Source organism: Gigantopelta aegis, chromosome 9 (assembly GCF_016097555.1).
Source record: "Gigantopelta aegis isolate Gae_Host chromosome 9, Gae_host_genome, whole genome shotgun sequence".
Taxonomy (NCBI): Eukaryota; Metazoa; Mollusca; class Gastropoda; order Neomphalida; family Peltospiridae; genus Gigantopelta; species Gigantopelta aegis.
In genome coordinates this window covers 69,750,994-69,773,306 of record NC_054707.1, presented here as the reverse complement: position 1 = coordinate 69,773,306, position 22,313 = coordinate 69,750,994, and the positions used below count along the sequence as shown (strand labels likewise).

At 36.8% G+C, this 22,313-nt stretch overlaps 2 protein-coding genes across 3 annotated transcripts in view; one reads left to right on the top strand and one right to left on the bottom strand.

Moving 5' to 3' along the window:
• Window positions 1-5,037: 5,037 nt before the first annotated feature.
• On the top strand, window positions 5,038-15,607 carry LOC121382245 (silicon efflux transporter LSI3-like). Its single transcript, XM_041511776.1, has 3 exons — window positions 5,038-5,376; window positions 7,279-8,464; window positions 9,120-15,607. Exons 2-3 carry the CDS (start codon window positions 7,291-7,293, stop codon window positions 9,653-9,655), a joined length of 1,710 nt encoding a protein of 569 aa, XP_041367710.1. The 5' UTR covers window positions 5,038-5,376; window positions 7,279-7,290; the 3' UTR covers window positions 9,656-15,607.
• A 2,352-nt stretch (window positions 15,608-17,959) lies between these two features.
• The window catches only part of LOC121382247 (fibroblast growth factor receptor-like 1), a 73,991-nt gene continuing 69,637 nt past the window's right edge, over window positions 17,960-22,313 (bottom strand). For both annotated transcript variants that reach the window (XM_041511779.1, XM_041511778.1), the window contains exon 8: window positions 17,960-19,024. In XM_041511779.1, coding sequence (XP_041367713.1) covers window positions 18,408-19,024 — 617 coding nt within the window. In that variant the 3' untranslated portion in view covers window positions 17,960-18,407. The remainder of the gene's footprint in view (window positions 19,025-22,313) is intronic.

Sequence of the window (22,313 nt, the reverse complement as noted above, 5' to 3'; positions counted from 1 at the left end):
ACAAAATAAAAATCTTGTCTTGTACGTAGTTCCAACTCACACTAACGTGAGCGCTCGTGTGCCTATAAAAATAACAATTGAATTTTCAAATACTACAGGACTTATTCCAAAGGCCAGATAATAGATTGTCGTTGTCAGTATCGTACACACACACACACACACTGTCCATCACTACCGCCACACACACACACACGCGCACACACACACACACACACACACACACACACACTTTCCATCACTACCGCCTAATTAATTACCAAATATATTTATAACACTCTCCTGCTGTCAGATAATGACATGTAATTAGGAAGGTCTAAACAATTGAAAGGGGGGTAATCATCTGTCACTAATCACCGAGCACATTAAACAATATTATATCTACCTGTTAATTAGCACATACACTAATACACATACATGTACGAGTCAATACGTGAAAGGTTATTTTCCATGTCCACATGTGTTGCAGAGTATGGCAAAAAGATGCATTAAAAAACTGATGTGTCACTAGGTAGCCATGCCCATGATGAAACCTAGAAAGCGGACATTAATCTTAAGCGGTTACTACAATATAGTTTTTCAAATCATAATTAATCTGTACTATGCAACCACCTGTCATAAGAGAAAATATTATTCTATATAAAAGAGTTGATTTTTTAAACTCCTTTATTGACTGATTGAAACATATTTTATTGCCTTTTAAAGGAACAAATAGATAAGGCACAAGTTATACAACTTAATACATAATACATACATGGTACAATAGGATGTGTAATTAGATACAACTGCTTAATTAACACAGTTGTGACTAGTTTGAAATTAAATGCCTATAATGGGAAGTATTCTAGTGTATGTGCATATAAAATGGACTGGGGGGATTTGTTTTGTTTTGTTTAACGACATCAATGGATCACATTGATTTATGAATCATCAACTATTAATTGGATGTCAAACATAATTTAATTTTCCTATTAGTAGTAAGGCAACTTTTATATACACCACCCCATAGACAGGATAGCACATACCACAGCTTTTCATATACCAGTCATGGTGCACTGGCTGTAACGAGATGGCTCAATGGGCCCACCGATGAGGATCAATTCCAAACCGACCGCGCATCCGGTGTGTGTGTGTGGGGTGGGGGGTGGGGGGTGCACTTTTGTAGTGACGCGCAGTATAGTTGTTAAACTGTTATCAGCCAATGTTTTATTGTCAACATTTGTCGGACACATATATTGTTGGGGGGTTTTCAAAAATATATATTATATATACACCGTAGTGAATGAAGTATTTGGATCTAATTTGTGTTGGCATGTAATTTAGGATATAATATTTACATTTCATTCAAAAATAAACAAATGTAGGGTAGGTCATTATGCAACTATGAGATGGACCTTTTAATCCATGAAAGGAAATAATGACATGTGTAGCAGATAGGTGGCAGATGGGTGTTAGCATGCCACATTTGCGACGATGCCTAGTCTTAGAGAAGAAACATATTTCGCCACATAGGCTACTCTTTGTCATAAACAACTTTTATATCAATGATGCCTATTATCCACCAAACAGGACAGGATACAACACAGTTTTTGTTGTAGTTTTTTTTTAATTTAAAAAAAAAGGTGCTGACGAACGAGAAATAGAGTGGCAAAATTGGGAGCCAGTTGCGCGCGCTCACGCATACAAGTTCTCAAGTTCTTAAGTTAAAAAAAAAAATCCTTATCAGCATAAATACATACATATATAATCACAGAACAGAAACAGAAACTTTATTACGACACAGGCCGTTACACAACGGCATATGAGGTTCATGCAATACACAATATAATACAGTGACAAGATGGGGTTTGATAATATGGTAACTTGCTAATTACATACTCGTATTATTTTGACAAAATAGTGATAATATACAAGTAATGCAAGTAGTACCTGTATGATGTATAGTATATTAAAGACATGTATGTGAACACTATAATATTTATACACAATATAAATGAGTTATTAATTCTAATAATAAATAAATAATACACTCGAACATAATTATCCAAAATATTTTTCTGTTGTTCTTTAGGGTTTATGGCATTTGTCCATAATTTCTCTTATTAATTTACACAATTCCTTAAGAACACTTATTTTATTATTCGTCATTTATTGTATAAATTTAAGCATGTTAGGTTTAATATAGTAATATGGTTTTAACAATGATTTACGAGAGTTTGCAAAAAACGTACACATGAATAAATAGTGAAATTCGTCACCAATATCATTATTACAAAATATACATGTTCTATATTCTACTGGAATGTTGTTCCAGCGTCCTGTTTCGATTGGCAGATAGTGATTGGATGTTCTGAATTTTAATAAAGTTGTCCAGGATTTCTGTGGTAATAAAGTAAAGTATTTCTCTAAAAAAAGATTTTCTTTAAATATGGAGTACGTTTTGCAGCTTGATGATGAGGATTTGTCACTATTCCATTGTTGTAAATACTGGTAATTTTGCCTTAATTTAACATAATCAAGAAGAGAAATCTAAGTGACAACCAAATATTGGTCATACCTAAGTTATTGAATATATCTTCTACATGTCTCATCCATTTATAATGATAGTTATGTAAAGAAGAGTGGTTTAACATTAGCCGATACAATAAGAACGATATTTTCGTTTGTTTGCCAGAGACAATCCGGGCCCAGAAATTTATAATTCTTTATTGGATAATAAACTTAAGAGGTTTTCTTCCTAGTTCTGCATATAACATGAAATATATATATATATATATATATATATATATATATATATATATATATATATACTCTTCAAAAGAAGAAACGCAAAACCACATTGTCGTAACATTTGGAGAATTGATTTAATTATTGAATGGTGAGTCCGATAATTACCAAATGTTACAGGATTGTTCACAATTCACTCTAGTCCATTGTGAGTAAGTGATAGGACACATCATCAAGGTCAAGGTCATCGGGAGTCAATACCGAGTGTGGCCTCCGCGTGTGTCTGGGCAGGGCAGGGTCTGGGGCTGTGGTTGTCGCTGTCGGAGGCGTCGGTCCAACTCGTCCCATAGATGCTCAATTGGGTTCAAATCCGGTGATATCGATGGCCAAGGAAGGACATTAATGTTGTTGTTCTGTAGGAAAGCCGTTGTGAGACGTGCTGTGTGAGGCCTGGCGTTGTCATGTTGGAACACTGCGTTGGCGTTGGCCATAACTGGAACGATGTGTGGCCGGAGGATCTGGTCAATGTAGCCCTGTGCATTCAGGTTGCCCTGCACGTGGACCAGGTCAGTTCTGCCAGTGTGTGCGATGGCTGCCCACACCATGACACTACCCCCGCCGAATCTGTCCACTTCCTGCACGCAGTTTGCCACATAACGTTCACCACGACGCCTATACACGCGACATCTTCCATCATGACGTCGGAGCAGAAAATCGGGACTCGTCACTGAACCACACCTGTCTCCATCGCAGTTGAGGCCATTGTCGATGAATCTGGCACCACTGCAGTCGGAGTCGACGGTGTTGTGGTGTTAAGATGACACCTCGAACTGGACGTCTGGCACGAATTCCTACCTCACGTAGGCGGTTCCGTACGGTCTGGTCGGATATCCTGCGCAAACATGGTATTGCTGCGGCTGTGAGGGTGGCAGTAGTCAATCGTTCCCGAAGGTGGCGTACCCGGATGTAGCGGTCCTGCCCGGGGGTAGTGACCCGTGGTCGACCGGATCTAGGGAGGTCACGTGTTGATCCATGTTGCTGGTAACGGTCCCACAGTCTGGAGATGGTGCTTGGGGACACATGGAATGCCCTGGCAACGGCCGTTCTGGATTCGCCTGCGTCTAGTCAGCCGATGGCATTGTTTCTCTGCGGTTCACTGAGACGTGGCATGTCCTGGATTGTCAATGTCGGCCAGATACAGAGGCCAGGCAAGCGAACACCCTGCACTTTTATACTGTCGGTGTTCATGTTGCACGTGCAGACAACGCACGTGCAGTGGTGACATGGTTTGCACGTGGCTGCGTTTTTGCGATATTCACATTTTGGAACTTTATTGTACAGTATCTGCGTTTTATCGAATGTAACCGTGGGAATGTGTTTGGGACATGCAATGACCTTATATTCACAAAGCATGAACCGGTAGGAAACATAAAATCGGAGTTATAACCCATTTGTACCCTTTTGCGTTTCTTTTTTTGAAGAGTATATATATATATATATATATATATATATACAAATATACAAATACAGGTGGAGAGTGATTTAAGAATTAATGGTAAAATTAACATAGTATACTAGTAATAATGGTGGGATGTACATATATATGTGCACTATAAACATTATCGTGGTATAGTAATAATTCTAATTCTAAATATATATGTATATATTGATGTATACCAGATGAAATATGATTGATATACTAGCTAATGAAACGGAAGGTTAATGGATGTCATATTTTAAGTAAGCTGCAGTAAATCGTCTCTAACTTTATTTGCCAAAACTAAATATTTTCCCAGGTTATTGATGTCTTTATTGTTTTCAGTTGTTAATAGTTCAGTGAGCCTAAATACGCTTGGACGTCTGTGGTAACATTGTTTAATATACTTATTCCTCAAATCATTCATAGTTGGGCAAATAATACACGCACACACGCCGATGCTACGTGAACAATCGTTTATGACGTCATAATAATATACCTTTTTGTCTTAGCCATGCGTGTGTGAACGTGAATTACAGAAATATAATTTTACTAAAATTAACAAGTCTCAAAAAATTAAAGTTATCTTACAAACTTTCTAAATAAAATCCAGATGTTGATTATGAAATAAAAAATAATAATGCCAATTCTCCATTATCCATAAGCCAGAATCTGAATAATATTAACAGCATATATTTATATCAGCATTACTACCAAACAGCTATATAGAGTAGCTAACGAATTTGATTATTTGTATATGCCCCCCCCCCCCCCGATTTCTGCTCCGACACACTCACACACTCCATCTCGTCTCGTACGCTTATGCAATTCTCAGCGAATTATCACAAAATATTGCGTTAATAGTGAGGGTAAAAGGAAACAAAATGTCTAATATTGCATAATAATGTCAATGGCATCTATAAAATGTTTTCACTCAGGCTTCGCCTGAACGAGTGTAACAGCGCCACCTGTCGATTTCGGTGGGTTCCTGCCACTTTACGGTCGAGTAGACTGAGCTAATCCAACTCAACATCCATCGACCGGAGAATGATCCCAAGAGATGACAACCAATACATATCATATGTGTGAGCTAAACGAGAAGTGGCTGCAGAGCGTGTGGATGGAGGAATTACCCTACAGATTCAATTTTTATTGATTACCGTAAGCTGAAAAAGGTACGTATAGGGATTACAGACGGTGCATGCCGATTCGACAAATTCGTGGTGTTTCAGATCTAAATGAGCGACAAATTTATTATATTATATTTATTTTAAATTAATGAAAGTAACTGACGAATAAGTTTGGGCAGACTGCGCCTGGCTGCGGTGGGAATGGGGGTGGGGGGGGGGGGGGGGTCCGATGTGCCATTTGGTCAAGAGGTTCTTGAAGATGCGTTCTTCATCAGACAGCTGTAAAGGAAAGAATTAATTTTAAAATGATATAAAACAAAATATATATATATACTCGTGGTCAGATCGTAGTGGTGGTGAGATCGTAGTGGTGGTGAGATCTTGGTGATGGTCAGATCTTAATGCTGGTCAGATCGTAGTGATGGTGAGATATTGGTGGTGGTGAGATCTTGGTGATGGTGAGATCTTAGTGATGGTCAGATCTTGGTGATGGTCAGATCTTGGTGGTGGTCAGATCTTGGTGGTGGTCAGATCGTAGTGATGGTCAGATCGTATCGTAGTGGTGGTCAGATCGTAGTGGTGGTCAGATCGTAGTGATGGTCAGATTTTAGTGATGGTCAGATCGTAGTGGTGGTCAGATCGTAGTGATGGTCAGGTCGTAGTGGTGGTCAGATCGTAGTGATGGTCAGGTCGTCGTGGTGGTCAGATCTTAGTGATGGTCAGATCGTAGTGGTGGTCAGATTTTAGTGGTCAGGTCGTAGTGGTGGTCAGATCTTAGTGATGGTCAGGTCGTAGTGGTGGTCAGATCTTAGTGATGGTCAGATCTTAGTGGTCAGATCTTAGTGGTGGTCAGATCGTAATGATGGTCAGATCGTAGTGGTGGTGAGATGTTAGTGATGGTCAGATCGTAGTGGTGGTCAGATCTTAGTGATGGTCAGGTCGTAGTGGTGGTCAGATCTTAGTGATGGTCAGATCTTAGTGGTGGTCAGGTCGTAGTGGTGGTTGAAGTCTGCTGAGGTGCTTGGGTCGTATGATCGAATCTCCTCGGTGGACCCATTCTGTGATTGCTCATCATTTCATTACGTTCACACATTACATGGATTACATGTAAATAAAACCAGTTAATTACACCTGATTGTATGTGTATTTAATCCATGTATAGATCTTGCCTCATTCCTTCAACCTGTGTTAAATTCCAGATCAAAATGTCGTAACTGACGGTTTTAACGACATTTCAGGTGTAAAATGTCGTAAATACATTTGTAGACCTGACACCCACTATTAAGTAGTTATCACTATTAACTGTTAAGGCGTGCGCTACAACAGCTTGCTCTGAATGTGCACGTAAAGTCTGACCTGACTGTTAATATGTTCGCATAATAACGACTATAACAAAATAACGTATTTTTCGAAAAATATTCAGATTTTTTGCTCTCCTGTAAAATTTTAAAAAGTGTAGTTACGAGGTTTTGTCATTTCGCCGACGATATATCAAAGACCGTGGTATGTGCTGTCTTGTTGAAAAGTGCCTATAAAAGATATATTGATGTTGCAAATGGAAAACTGTAGCGGGTTTCCTCTAAGACATTATCATGTCGGAATTATCAAATGTTTACATCCATTAGTTGATCCATTAGTGATGTCGTTAAAAATTAACAATGATATGAACCAAAGTCGTATTTAGCTTAATTGAAATATCGGGGGGGGGGGGGGGGGGGGGGGCAGTTAGCAAGAATCATAGCACACTAATATAGGGTCTTCTCTAGACATACGCTTTAAACTTTAGAAGGCATCTTTTTGTATTTGTCGGGGTGTCAATAATGCCCTCTTCTCCCTCTACTACAGCAGGACACGAATCCAGCAACTTGATGACTTAACCGTTCTTCCTTTACTATAATTAGTAATTTCATTAATCTTTCTATAAATATGTCTTCTTGTTCCCTTTAGTTTAAGACTACGATGGAGCCAGGGCCAGGTCTATGCCATGACATCAACGCGACCAACGCGTCACATCTCCTTCTCGATTACACGTTGGCCGACACTGGGACAGTTGTTACTGGAGTCGTTATATTTCTTCTCATTCTGCCGCTCGTCTTGTTCGAGTTTCCTTTCTTCCCACTCGGTACCACGCCTGCCGTCCTCCTGGGTGCCGTGCTGATGGTGTGCACCACCGTGCTGTCGCAAGACGACGCGTACAGGCATCTCGGGGAGCCTGGCAACATGCGTACGATCGTCCTTCTCCTCGGAATGATGCTCATGGCGCGGTATTTCGAAAGAGAGAAGATAATCGACCGCATAATAAGCAGAATGTTGAAAGATGATATCTCTTTTGCGAGTTATCTGTGGCGAGTGTGTCTGGCGACCAGTTTGACGTCTGCTTTCATCACCAATGATGCAGCCTGTGTCGTTCTCACTCCCTTGTGGCTGGAAAACTGGAAGAACCAGAACCGACCACGGGTAGAACTTAAGACCCTGTTGCTGGCAATCGCCACCTCGGCCAACATAGGCAGTGCAGCTACGATATTCGGAAATCCTCAGATGGCGCTAATAGCTTCCAAAACCAATGTGCCTCATTTTAGACAGAGCAGACTGGATCTGTTTAGATGCATAATGTTTATTGGACTACCGACCATCATAGGGTCTGTACTGAACGTTTGTTTTCTGAATATTCACTGGAAAATACGTTCAAGGACTTCCCATAAAGAAAGAAATAATACAGTCAATAATAAGGAACAAAGAAAAGCATTTATTGGTAAAAATAAAAATGACGCCATTGAAATGACATCCGATAACGAACACTCTCCCGGTAACACAAATGTAGACTCAATTAATGCAACTGATAGTTACAAAGAACACATGAATGGAAATGGTACATCTTCAACCCAGCATCAAAATACATCGTCTGGATTGCAGACTTCGAAGAAATTGGGAATAACTCGATCTGTTCAGAGCATTGCAATTCCAGCGATACAGGTCGCGGAGAAGGCTTGCTTTGAGATAGACATCCAGAAAACGGTAGATATAGAATTTGAAGCAAGCGAGTCGAAACCTTTTCATATATGTTTATGGATCAGTCTTCTAACTTTGCTGGGGCTATTGTTTGTGGATACAGACGTTGTTCACTTTGATATGGGTATGTAACTACGTATCATTTTTATACGATACAATGAATTTGTTTTTTATTACTCTGCAGAAGTAGGTGGCACTTTCCTCTCCCGCTATAATCACAACTAGTCTTTATAAAAATTATAATTTTATAGTTTATATAACAGAACATAAATACATTTGACAAATGATTCTTTATCAAAGATGACATTCCATGTGAGCCTCCCAGAAGTTGTAAGTAACCGATATTATTATTACTACCTCCGCAAAGAAACCGTTATTAAATAAAGCATTATTAGAATTTATATTATTCTAATATGCATTGACCAGGACCATATCTACCTTGATTTTGCTTCTTACCTTTACTGGATGGTGATGGCTGGGCGTATTGTTGATAAGTGTTGTAGAGTATCCAACAATCCAGAGAAAATAACATGGAAGATACAGCATTGCAAAATGTTTTAGAATAACATGTATTATCACTTTAAAGAAAGTACATGTAGGTCTATGCTTTTGTAGGTGGACACGATACGTCCTATTTCTTGACAAAATTCTGTTATATCCTGAATCGTAGGTTTCGTCTGAGGTAAATTAAATAGTAGTGCGTACACATCTTTGTCTTTGTATCATTAGCATAGACTAGGGGAATAATATTTCACTTTTAGTTTTTTTACATTATACAGGCCTTCTTCCCATTGCGACAGCAACATTTTTGATGTTAGTGGACGCCGTGTTGAACAAACGCAGTGCCTTCTTCATCATACGACGGGTGGACTGGAGTGTGCTCGTCATGTTCTTCGGTCTGTTTGTCTGGATGGCGGGGTTCAATGCTACGCGAATTCCTCGCTGGATTTGGAAGACCATGGGCCTGTCCCACTCCAAGTTCAACAGCTTCTCCAGCTTGACTATCCTGTGTGTCTTTGTTGTCGTCTGCTCCAACATCTTCAGCAATGTCCCACTGACCATCATTGTCCTTGAACAGCTCCAGCCCTGCACAAATCAGTTTCCTCTTGTTCTCTATCTCGCGTGGTGCTCCACAATTGCAGGGAATCTGACGCTGTTTGGCAGTGTGGCTAATCTCATTGTTGCTCAGAAGTCTAAAACCTCATTAGGATACCAGTTCAGCTATTGGACCTATCTTAAATATGGATTCGTGACAACTTGTTTTATTGTTGTTATAGGTATGGCAATAATGAATGTTATATTGCAAGCGGTTTGAATAATAAAATGATATAACATCAGATTTGAATATCACTGTGGTATCCAATAGAATATATAGGTGTGATTTGAAACAAACAAAGTCGCATACAAAAACAATAATAAACATGTAAAGACGATAATTATAAAAATAGGCCCGTAGATACCGAGTGAAGAGTGTTTGTGCCTATATAAAAAAAAAAAAACGAACCAAAAAACCTTTATAACAGCCAAATATTGTCTTCTAAAACGATTACTATTTTGTTCTCAAAATACTAGGAAACTGTCCGAGATCATCCACAGATCAAACCTTTGCTGGGAAAAATGCTTCCCCCCCTCCCCCCCTTTGAGGGATAACATGGGCACCTCCACTTTTCATTACTAGTTCTACGGACCTTATAAATTCATCGGATGTTGTGGCAAACGATCAGTTACCGTCGTAATATTTAAATATAGACGAGATATAAATGCAAGAGGTGTATGGTAATAAAATACAGCCAATATACAATTGTTACAGTTTGCTGTATTAATCTTGTGAAGCATATTGTATCGCATAAATCCACATTTGGAAGCCGTCTCCCGCAAATGCAAAGAAACTCGCAGAACAATCAACTGCATAAACATTTAATAAATATTTGCAGTACATGACATTTGGTGAAAATACTATTGTAAGAATTGATTTGTCCATCTATGTCCGCACTCTCATCTCATCTCACCCGTTACACTGCGTGCGTGTGTGTGGTTTTTATTCCTACTCCAACTAGCATTTAGCATCACGTTTCTGTCATTGAAGTTTCACATAGCAGTTCTTGTATTTTTAACTATGTTTGGGCACTGTGAACCATTCCCCATCAACTGCAATAAAGGTTCAGTCTGAACGTTTTGTCGAATTCCGTGGTTTCCAACATGTGTTAATATTTAGTATGCACCACTGCTTCCCGTAGGTACCACTAAGGTAAATTATGCTTGTCCGAGTAAATTTTCACTTGTCGGGACAAGTGCTTATTTCGAACGCTGATAAAGTGGACTGCACAGAAAACCAATGGGACTCCCGACAAATCAAGTGTAAAAGAATGTTTGTAAAGATGTACAACATATGACGATTACAATATTATGAGGGTGAAAAATCAATAGGCGAGAAAGTTAAGTAACGTTCAAATCGGCCTTTGGCGAGATCTGAACCAGCCTTCAACTCTAAGTCCGAATCAGCCTCTGATGACATTTGAACCCAGCATCAGCTCGTATTCAGTATCCTAACCACTGTAACAACGAAACTAACCGTGAGGTCCATAGTGACATTTTAAAACTACCAGAAAAATTAAGCTCGTTTAAAAATAATCCTAAGCTCTCTACGAATTGATCATTACTACAACCTGATAGCACGCCTTTTCATTTCCAATTGATTTATATATTTTTTAGGAAGAACATGCTGCAAGAACTGGTTTCGAACAAGGACGTAAACTAATTTGACATCTGATTTATTACAACAGTGCAATGTTCATCAGACTGAAACAAAAGTCCAAACCTTTTTGTTGTATGAAATGTTTTATTTGTGCTCTCTAAACTTTCTTGATTCAAGACATGTCAACACCAACATTCACTTGCCTAGAGAAGATAAATCAGTAAATAAAATAACATTCAACTACTTGCCTATCAACATTCAAACCAAACATCTGACGTTAAAGCTAAATGATTTTTTACAAAGGTACAATGCACATTACGAAATAAAAACAAAACACAAGGACAACTAAAGACAAAACATCTCCCTGATGAGCTGGTTCTCAAGGTACATCTACAACAAAAAGAATTTCAGAATATCGCTTGTTATCATGACAACAAAAAGCATTCAGAATATTGCTGTCATCATGACAACAAAAAGCATTCAGAATATTGCTGTTATCATGACAACAAAAAGCATTCAGTATATTGCTTTGTCATCATGACAACAAAAAGCATTCAGAATATTTCTCATCACCATTACAACAAAAAACATTCAGAATATTGCTTTGTCATTATTACAACAAAAAGCATTCAGAATATTGCTTTCTCATCATGACAACAAAAAGCATTCAGAATATTGCTTTGTCATCATGACAACAAAAAACATTCAGAATATTGCTTTGTCATCATGGCAACAAAAAGTATTCAGAATATTGCTCTTCATCATTACAACAAAAAGCATTCAGAATATTGCTGGTCATCATGACAACAACAAAACAGCAGTGCTATACAGAAGGTTCTACAGTCAATACTGTATATATGACTAGGATGTACTGTATGACAGAGGTTTCTAACAGTGGTGTGTATGGATTCCCCCACACAAAATGTCCATACACTGGGAGTCATTAACTGAATGTTGGACACAATTTAAAATTTATTTCATAATCATTAAAAAAAAAAAAAATCATAACCCTACACCCAAAGTTAACAACGACACAAACTTATTGTTGTCAGTTAAAGGAATAGTTTTTGCATTTACCCGTAGGCAAAAACATTAACATATTGATTAATTTCTCATTTTTGCATCCAAATTTCATAAATTTGCTACTATTTATATTATTGCAAAATCCAATGTGCATGAAATTGAATTGCATATACACAATGACAAACAAACAAACAAATACCTGGCTAATATTTTGATGGATACATTAAGATTTTTTTAATGTATCTGTATTTTTCTTCAAGTATTCTTGAGAAAACCACTGTTTAAGCCAAGTGGTAACACATTACAATTTTGATATTCTTGAGAAAACCACTGTTTAAGCCAAGTGAGATAAACTAATGTATAGTTATTGATAGTAAAATGTGGCACTTGCAACTGAGATTACACCTTTAAAGTTTCAGATCAAAATTCTAACAATTGCTTCCAGTCAGTTTGACAACTTTTGCCATAAAGTAACAACTCTGATTCCTGTTACAATAACACTCAAAAGCATTCCGTAAACAAACTTCAATGTCCAAATTCTAGTAAATGTTTTGAGAAACAAAAACAAAGCAAACATCCTCTTTGGTTGAAGCCTAATAATACACTAATCAACATAAGTAAATATATTGCATCTTAGGATCATCTTACAATAATCAAAGTTACAATGCCAAATGACCGGCGCTAACATGTCACCCACCAGAACCACTCAAGTCCCCAAATATGCCATACATCCGAATCACCAAAAATAAATATTCATCTATCTTCATAAAATTGTACTGAAGTTAGTTAACATCCCACAAAATTACATGTCTTTTCATTGTCGTCACAAATCTGACTACGACAGTGGTTCACACACCCACCATACCCCCCAAATAAAACCTCTGAAGGAATCTGAATTCAAACTGAACATAATAAACTATGATAGGAAGTATTAACAGTTTAATTTACCAAATATTAAACCTTTTTTAAAGGTTTTTTTGTTTTGTAGTTTGTTTAGAATGGTGCACACCCACTTCTTGATCATTCAACTTATTAAGTATTATAATATTATATTAATATTAATATTAAAATGTTATTTTTTAAAAAGGCTTACACAACATAAACAAAACACTAACAAAATACATACTACAACTACTAAACAGACATTCATTGACAAAATTAATGCAATAACTAGTAATAGCAGCAAGGACGCAATCTTTAACATTACTTGCTAAGTACCACAATACAAACCGACATTTAGATGTTAACGATATAACAAACAAAAGTGAAATAAGTAAAAATTAATAAATCACTTCCCATGGCAACAATCGTCTGATATATCCTGAGTATTTTGAAGAAAACTCCAAATAAGGACGGTAAATAAAATATGCATGATTAATTGTTGTGCTTGAAAAAACAAAAACAAAAAAGCAAACATTAATTGCAGTTGTTTCTTTTTGGGGTGGTGTGAAGGGGAAAATGTATACAAAATATAGTAAAATTTTATTTGGTGCATGAACTAAGGATAGCAAATAAAATTTGTTGTAAAATAAAATAATAAAAAACTGACTTTTATCAAATGCTCGGACTGGTAAAAATGTAACATCAATATACATAAATATCTATTGTATGTTCTTCTAATATATCTCATTGCCAGGAGTGGGGCCACATGGAAGTAGTGTGGGGAAGTGACTGCATGTTTCTGTACACATGGGGACATGCTCTTTGTGTTAATTTCACCTACATGTTCAATGCATTTCCAAATTATATATTTTGGTATACCAAGATCCATTTTAATCAAAATATGGTCTCCTGGCAATGGGTTTACCAACACATTTATTACCCATAAGTCATTAAATTATTAGCATTAAAATCAAAAGTGAAGTTACCTAAACTACTTGTTATGTAATGAAATTAACTAATGCATTTTGATAATATAAAAGTATTTAATTAAATAGTTACTTAAAGTGTACTAATGAAAGATGAAAAGGGTAAATAAAAATTACCATCCGAAAACAACACATTTTAGTAAGTTGATCTAATGCTATGTTTGATGAGGGTAGGACACCTGTATATATTTCATACAATGGCCTATGTAAACCATATTATTAATATTAAGTCAAATCTAATGAAAACAGGTAACTGCCTACTACATGTATATTATAACTTCCAATTTTAAGGCAGCATTTTCATTTTCATGTACATTTATGGACATTATGGGCAAAATTTATTAAAGGTATTTAACCTGAACCATCATGCACATGTAATAATTTACGGCAAATGCAAGTGCTTAGCCATGCATACACATCTTATTTTGTGTAAAATAAATTATGCATTTATCACCTTTCATAAATTTAGTTCTAAGTTTTTTTTACTATAAAGCCATTATAAAATAAGTCCTAAATTTTCATCCCCATCTGCACCGAGAATAAAAAAAAATTTAAAAAAATTCTTTATATGAAGTAATTCACCTCCTGCCTATTTTGCAAACAATTTGAATGAAAATCTAACATTTAATTTATAATGGCCTAATCTTCTGATTATAGTAATGCAGTCAGTGAGAGAATGAAAACTGTGTCACACTCACAATGTTTGAGGGAAAGAAGTAGTCTGGGAACAAATCAACTTCATCTTTTGACAAACTGGAAAAATATTTCACATTTTTTATTTTATCTATAAACTATAACACTGGTTTAATCCACTAACATTAGCCTAATTAAGTAGTAAAAACAAAAAAACAAAACCCAAAAAAGTGTGTTTTAGCAAACATCATACATGTGTTTTTTAAAAATGCTTTTAGTTTCAGGTAAATAGAATGCCAAAACAATTAAAATCTCAATGCTGTTATTGTCTCATAGAAAATATTTCTAAGAGGCCATGATTTAGGTTGCACATTAATCCACCTCTGTTGCAATGTGTTGTGATACTGACTGACACACAACAGGACTGATATTTAAATAGTATTATCCAGTTACATATAAAACATGTGTCTCCCACACACTTCTATATATGATAACACAGTTTAAAAACATTTGATCAAATAACTGATCGAAAAAAAGAAATGTTCAAATACATTCACAAATACATATGTACATCATATATACTGTAGATTTATATATACTAAGACACAACTGTTTTGCCATTTGGTAAATGTGCTTAGATAAAAGGAAACCTGTGACTTTCAAAGTGAAATCAAGTCACTGGATTTAACTGATGAGTACAAGTATTTTCAGTACCAAATGAAATGCGTTAACTGTCACTTCATTGAATGCAGCCTACTTTTAAAGTACAATGCAATAGTACATGTAGCAAATTACTAAACCGTTTTGTCTTAGTGTATATCTGGATTCATTATTATTAAACTGTTATCAGTTTAGCAACATGATAGCCGTAAATTATTTCCATTATATAATACATGCATCTATGAAAATAGAAAATGACAGCTAAAATAGCCTTCCCTTCATTGATACCAAAATATTTCAGTAATTCAATGCCCAGTCAAAGCAAGGCCAAATATTTTTGCTGTAAGCCAGATCACCAATTATTCCATTTCTTTTCACCTAAAAAATAAACATGAATTGGCACACATTTGCTATCAGGTATATATATTTTTTCCTGTATGCATAAATATTAAATCCATTATTGCATAAATGAACTACTCCACAAGTTGTTTATGTAAATTAAATGCAGCTTTAAAATTACCACTAGCGTAAAAATATTAAATTAACAAAAACAAAAGCAAATAAAATGATAATAAGTTTTTAAAAACCCAAGTTTTTTCAGAAAACCTATAGGGTAATTACTTATTAAGTTTAGGAGGGTTTTTTGTAAAATAAGTGATAAATGCAAATGATTTATGTACAATGCAAAGATATAAAGGGTAAAACCAGTCATAAAATTAGCATAAGAAGACCACATAGAATTTTGGTTCACTCCAATAGCAGTGGAATATTCAGCATTACTATTACTTTTCATTTGCTTTATGTTCATTTTGGTGGTGCCACTGTCGTCACACGACCCAATGCCAATCTCCCAAATGATATGTCATCAAGTGTGACACCCATGTAAGTTGTCTGTATGCGAGTAATTATCAGTCAAATAATGCTAAATCCTTCTTAATAGTATTCACCAACTCATTTATTTAAACATTACTTTTTGCCATCTCAAATTATTAACATTACAAATGATCTGTGTTGCAGAAAAATAGTCAAAAAACAAGAAATAGCAAGTCATTGTTGTTGGGGTTTTTTTTAGGGTTTTTTAATACTTGAGATGAAGTGCACAATGCACATGTACATGTATGTAGATTTCCATAAATCTCAAATTAAGGCTGAAGTTAAAAATAAATCTCTCTCCTATTTTACATTCATTAATGTTTTGCTGGAATTATCTCCTAATAAACTGCATGCTATAAAAACTCTAAAATTGAAGTATAACTAAGATGACCAAAATAAATGCAAGATTAAATACACTTGTGTTTGTAATATGTACATGTACATAGAAAGTAGTGTGAAAATATTTTGCTCAGATACCATCTGATCAACATTTTTTTTTAAATTTAAATCTGAGGTAATAAAACTTGTTGCTAGATACAAAAGCCCTATTTATTTCACAGATGGATCAAATAAATGCCGACAAATAATGCGAATTTGAGGTAATGAAATGTTTTGATGTAAAACAAAATGTCAGCTCTATGTATTCTTCACTAGAGCCAACAGTACAGAAACAAATGGCTTGTTGCAATCTGAACCATTCACAAAATGTGTCTTTACTCAAACGTTTTCGGCCTTTTTTTTACTTTTATTTCCCACTCTTCCTAAAATCATTAAGACAAAATTTGCCCACCTGCTAACCAACAACTACTACAAGTATGATGGATGGCATTGCAGCAAACCTTTTTTTTAAAAGGACGACTGTGATTAATTTTATAAGGGGATATTGTCTTGCCAGTATGCTCAATAAAGTCCAAACACACATACATGTACAGGGTTAAAAATAGCAAACAAAATTAGTTTTCAATTTTCATAAAAATTGAAAGCAGATTTCTTTGAGATATGAATATATCATTTTAAAACCTTTCAGAAATTGTCACAAAGGTGTAAAAAGGTTTCAGCTGCAATTAATAAATATAAAATTAACCCATGATGGTCCTTGAAGCACCTATTTACACATTTAGAATACTCGGAAGCAAAACATTTTACTGGTTACAAGGGCACACAATTCACAAAATGATTCCCATCTTGTAACCGCCTGTAAAATGGTAGGTAAATCTTTTGGCACAACTTCCAACAAATGTTCAATGCTGCCATAGAAATGCCACACAAGGGTCAGGCAAAACTGAGCCACAACTTTTGTTTCAACTATTTGAGAAAGAGTTGTCTTTCCTGAATCTGTATTATAAACTGTAAGTGATGAGACAGATCAGAACGGTTTCTCCCGAACAGTAGACAATCAAGTCTCATGCACAGTGTTTAGTTTTAATGAAAGAAGTTTAGTATTTATTTTTAATTTCGCGAAAAAAAAATTAAAAAAAAAAATTGTTGCAATTAGTTTGACAGTAGTTTGGTTATAAACAAGTATATGTTTATTAATTTAACTACAATAAGTAATGCACAACAACACTCTTTCACAAAGGTTAATTGGATCAACCTCAAATAAAGTGATCACATATTAATAATATGAAGTCTATCCATCATTCAATTACGATATATGAACCTTTGAATACATCAAAGGTAGTAATGAACTTTGTAGATAAAAACTAATGAATGGTAATTCACTGATCATGTTATGTACATGTATATGAGCGTGCTTATCTGATGTTGTTTTTCAGACTGACATTTTAAATTTCACAAATGTTTGCATGTCAAATGCACCTGTTGATGTTGATTCTTAAAATGAATAATTCCACTTAACACACACACAAACTGTGCTTTTGTAAGTTTTATGTCTATTCTTTGAAAATAAACATCACATTTTGCATACACATGATGAAACTGTACATTTTCAATATTTTAAGTATAATGCAAATGGATCTCTCATGGCAACAATATTGTAGAAAAAAACAAAAAAAACATGAAAAGTAACATAACAAAAACACAATGAATTTACACTCGAATTGTATGTAAGTTTCTTTTATGTAATGAGAATGCTTAATTAAGAAGTCATTTATCAGCATGTTACACAACCCTGGATACAACAAATTACACAAACTTGTTAACTTGAATGGTTGTGAAAATAGTCATGACCTCCTTTTCACTCTGTAGCACCCAGCTACACACTTCAGTGCCATAGAAAAACCCACATACATATGTAAATATCTGTATATGTGGATTTAACATCTCCTTCCACATTGTATGGATTACCCATCACACTACACTCTGGTGGATTTGTACACCCCATTGCTGTCCTTTCTGCAACACAGTGCCACCGTTATAGCAATCAGTCCCAGTAGGAGAATGACTCCTGCGATGGCTCCAACGATCGTGTAGATGGTCCACAGACTGATCATCCCTTTGGTGTTTCGTTCCTCGAGCCCCGTGGCCTTCGTATTCTTCCCCTCTTTGTTCTTCTTTCCTTTACCCTCTTTACCTTCGCCATCTTTCGACTTCGGCTTCTTGTCACGTGGGTCTTCATTCTTTAGTCTTGGGTTGTTCTCCTTGAGGCGAGGATCGTACATATCTCGGTCGCGACCCGTCTCAACTCTCCGTATCGTCTGAAATTCGAACATTTCCGTTGTTGTCGTCGTACCAAAAGAAGGTACTGTCGTTTTCTTATCTTTCCTCCTTGGAGGTTTTCGTTTGCGTCCACCATGGTCATGGTTTTTACCGCCTCGTGAAGGTTTGTGTGTGGGGTAAGGATTCCAGATGAACGTCGTCTGTCTGGGTGGTGGGTTTGTCCAGTTCCAGATAGACGGTGCTGTCGTATGTCTCCGTCTTGGTTTCGGTGTCGTCACAGGCATTGTGGTGGGTCTCACAGTCTGCAGGGACACTGTGCAGGAAAAACAAAGTCAGGAAATGTTTTATTTAATGATGCACTCAACACATTTTATTTATGGTTATATGACATCAGACATATAGTTATGGACCACACAGATACTGAGAGAGGAAACCCGCTGTCACCACTTCATGGGCTACTCTTTCTGATTAGCAGCAAGAGATCTTTTATATGCATCATCCCACAGACAGGATAACACATACCACAACCTTTGATATACCAGTCATGGTGCACTGGCTGGAACGAGAAATAGCCCAGACTGATCATGCCTTCTGTGTTTCGACGGGCATCGATCCCAGACCGACCACACATCAAAGCTACATCCCAGCCCCAAACAAAGTCGGAGTCGGTCATATTAAAAGTTAAAATATTCATTTGGTTTATTAATCATCGGCTGTTGGATGTCAAACATTTGGTAATTCCACATACAGTCTCAGAGAGGAAACCCGCTATATTTTTTGTTGATTAGTAGTAAGAGTTCTTATATATATATGCAGCATCACAGACAGGATAGTACACACTACAGCCTTTGGCTGGAATGAAATGCAGTAATGGCTTTGCTATTCATCAGTGTTAAAAATATATTTGTGAAAGAATCTTGAATTTGGTAAAATAGTAAATGGAAGTAATGTTACTTTTACCACATTAAGTAGATAAGATCTAACTCTGTAATTAATAATGTTCTTGTCAGGTTGTCATACACTTTGAAAATACCAATGACACGACTGAGTAAGTCAATGATTTAGAATAATGTTATGACTCATGAAAACAAAATCATGTCAACAAGAAGAAGAAGAAGTTTGTTTTATTTAACGACGCCACTAGAGCACATTGATGTTTTATCTTACCATCGGCTATTGGACGTCAAACATATGGTCATTCTGACACTGTTTTTTAGAGGAAACCCGCTGTCGCCACTACATGGACTACTCTTTTACGACAGGCAGCAAGGGATCTTTTATTTGCACTTCCCACAGGCAGGATAGCACAAACCATGGCCTTTGTTGAACCAGTTATGGATCACTGGTCAGTGCAAGTGGTTTACACCTACCCATTGAGCCTTGCGGAGCACTCACTCAGGGTTTGGAGTCGATATCTGGATTAAAAATCCCATGCCTCGACTGAGATCCAAACCCAGTACCTACCAGCCTGTAGACCGATGGCCTAACCACAACGCCACCGAGGCCGGTCTCATGTCAACAAAGCTAGTAAAATGATTCTATCAACTACATACTGTAAAGGTCAAAAAGTATCCTCTGTAACTTCGGGACAGCTATGCCCACCTACCAGGTATATGATTCGCAGTCATAACCAACTGTCCAGTTTCTGACATTAGCTATGCCCACCTACCAGGTATATGATTCGCAGTCATAACCAACTGTCCAGTTTCTGACATTAGCTATGCCCACCTACCAGGTATATGATTCGCAGTCATAACCAACTGTCCAGTTTCTGACATTAGCTATGCCCACCTACCAAGTATATGATTCGCAGTCATAACCAACTGTCCAGTTTCTGACATAAGCTATGCCCACCTACCAGGTATATGATTCGCAGTCATAACCAACTGTCCAGTTTCTGACATTAGCTATGCCCACCTACCAGGTATATGATTCGCAGTCATAACCAACTGTCCAGTTTCTGACATTAGCTATGCCCACCTACCAGGTATATGATTCGCAGTCATAACCAACTGTCCAGTTTCTGACATTAGCTATGCCCACCTACCAGGTATATGATTCGCAGTCATAACCAACTGTCCAGTTTCTGACATTAGCTATGCCCACCTACCAGGTATATGATTCGCAGTCATAACCAACTGTCCAGTTTCTGATATTAGCTATGACCACCTACCACATATATGATTGATCATTCGCAGTCATAACCAACTGTCCAGTTTCTGATATCAGCTATGCCCACCTACCAGGTATATAATTCGCAGTCATAACCAACTGTCCAGTTTCTGATATTAGCTATGACCACCTACCACATATATGATTGATCATTCGCAGTCATAACCAACTGTCCAGTTTCTGATATTAGCTATGACCACCTACCACATATATGATTGATCATTCGCAGTCATAACCAACTGTCCAGTTTCTGATATTAGCTATGACCACCTACCACATATATGATTGATCATTCGCAGTCATAACCAACTGTCCAGTTTCTGATATTAGCTATGACCACCTACCACATATATGATTGATCATTCGCAGTCATAACCAACTGTCCAGTTTCTGATATCAGCTATGCCCACCTACCAGGTATATAATTCGCAGTCATAACCAACTGTCCAGTTTCTGATATTAGCTATGACCACCTACCACATACATGATTGATCATTCGCAGTCATAACCAACTGTCCAGTTTCTGATATTAGCTATGACCACCTACCACATATATGATTGATCATTCGCAGTCATAACCAACTGTCCAGTTTCTGATATCAGCTATGCCCACCTACCAGGTATATAATTCGCAGTCATAACCAACTGTCCAGTTTCTGATATTAGCTATGACCACCTATCACATATATGATTGATCATTCGCAGTCATAACCAACTGTCCAGTTTCTGATATTAGCTATGACCACCTACCACATATATGATTGATCATTCGCAGTCATAACCAACTGTCCAGTTTCTGATATCAGCTATGCCCACCTACCAGGTATATAATTCGCAGTCATAACCAACTGTCCAGTTTCTGATATTAGCTATGACCACCTACCACATATATGATTGATCATTCGCAGTCATAACCAACTGTCCAGTTTCTGATATTAGCTATGACCACCTACCACATATATGATTGATCATTCGCAGTCATAACCAACTGTCCAGTTTCTGATATTAGCTATGACCACCTACCACATATATGATTGATCATTCGCAGTCATAACCAACTGTCCAGTTTCTGATATCAGCTATGCCCACCTACCAGGTATATAATTCGCAGTCATAACCAACTGTCCAGTTTCTGATATTAGCTATGACCACCTACCACATATATGATTGATCATTCGCAGTCATAACCAACTGTCCAGTTTCTGATATCAGCTATGCCCACCTACCAGGTATATAATTCGCAGTCATAACCAACTGTCCAGTTTCTGATATTAGCTATGACCACCTACCACATATATGATTGATCATTCGCAGTCATAACCAACTGTCCAGTTTCTGATATTAGCTATGACCACCTACCACATATATGATTGATCATTCGCAGTCATAACCAACTGTCCAGTTTCTGATATTAGCTATGACCACCTACC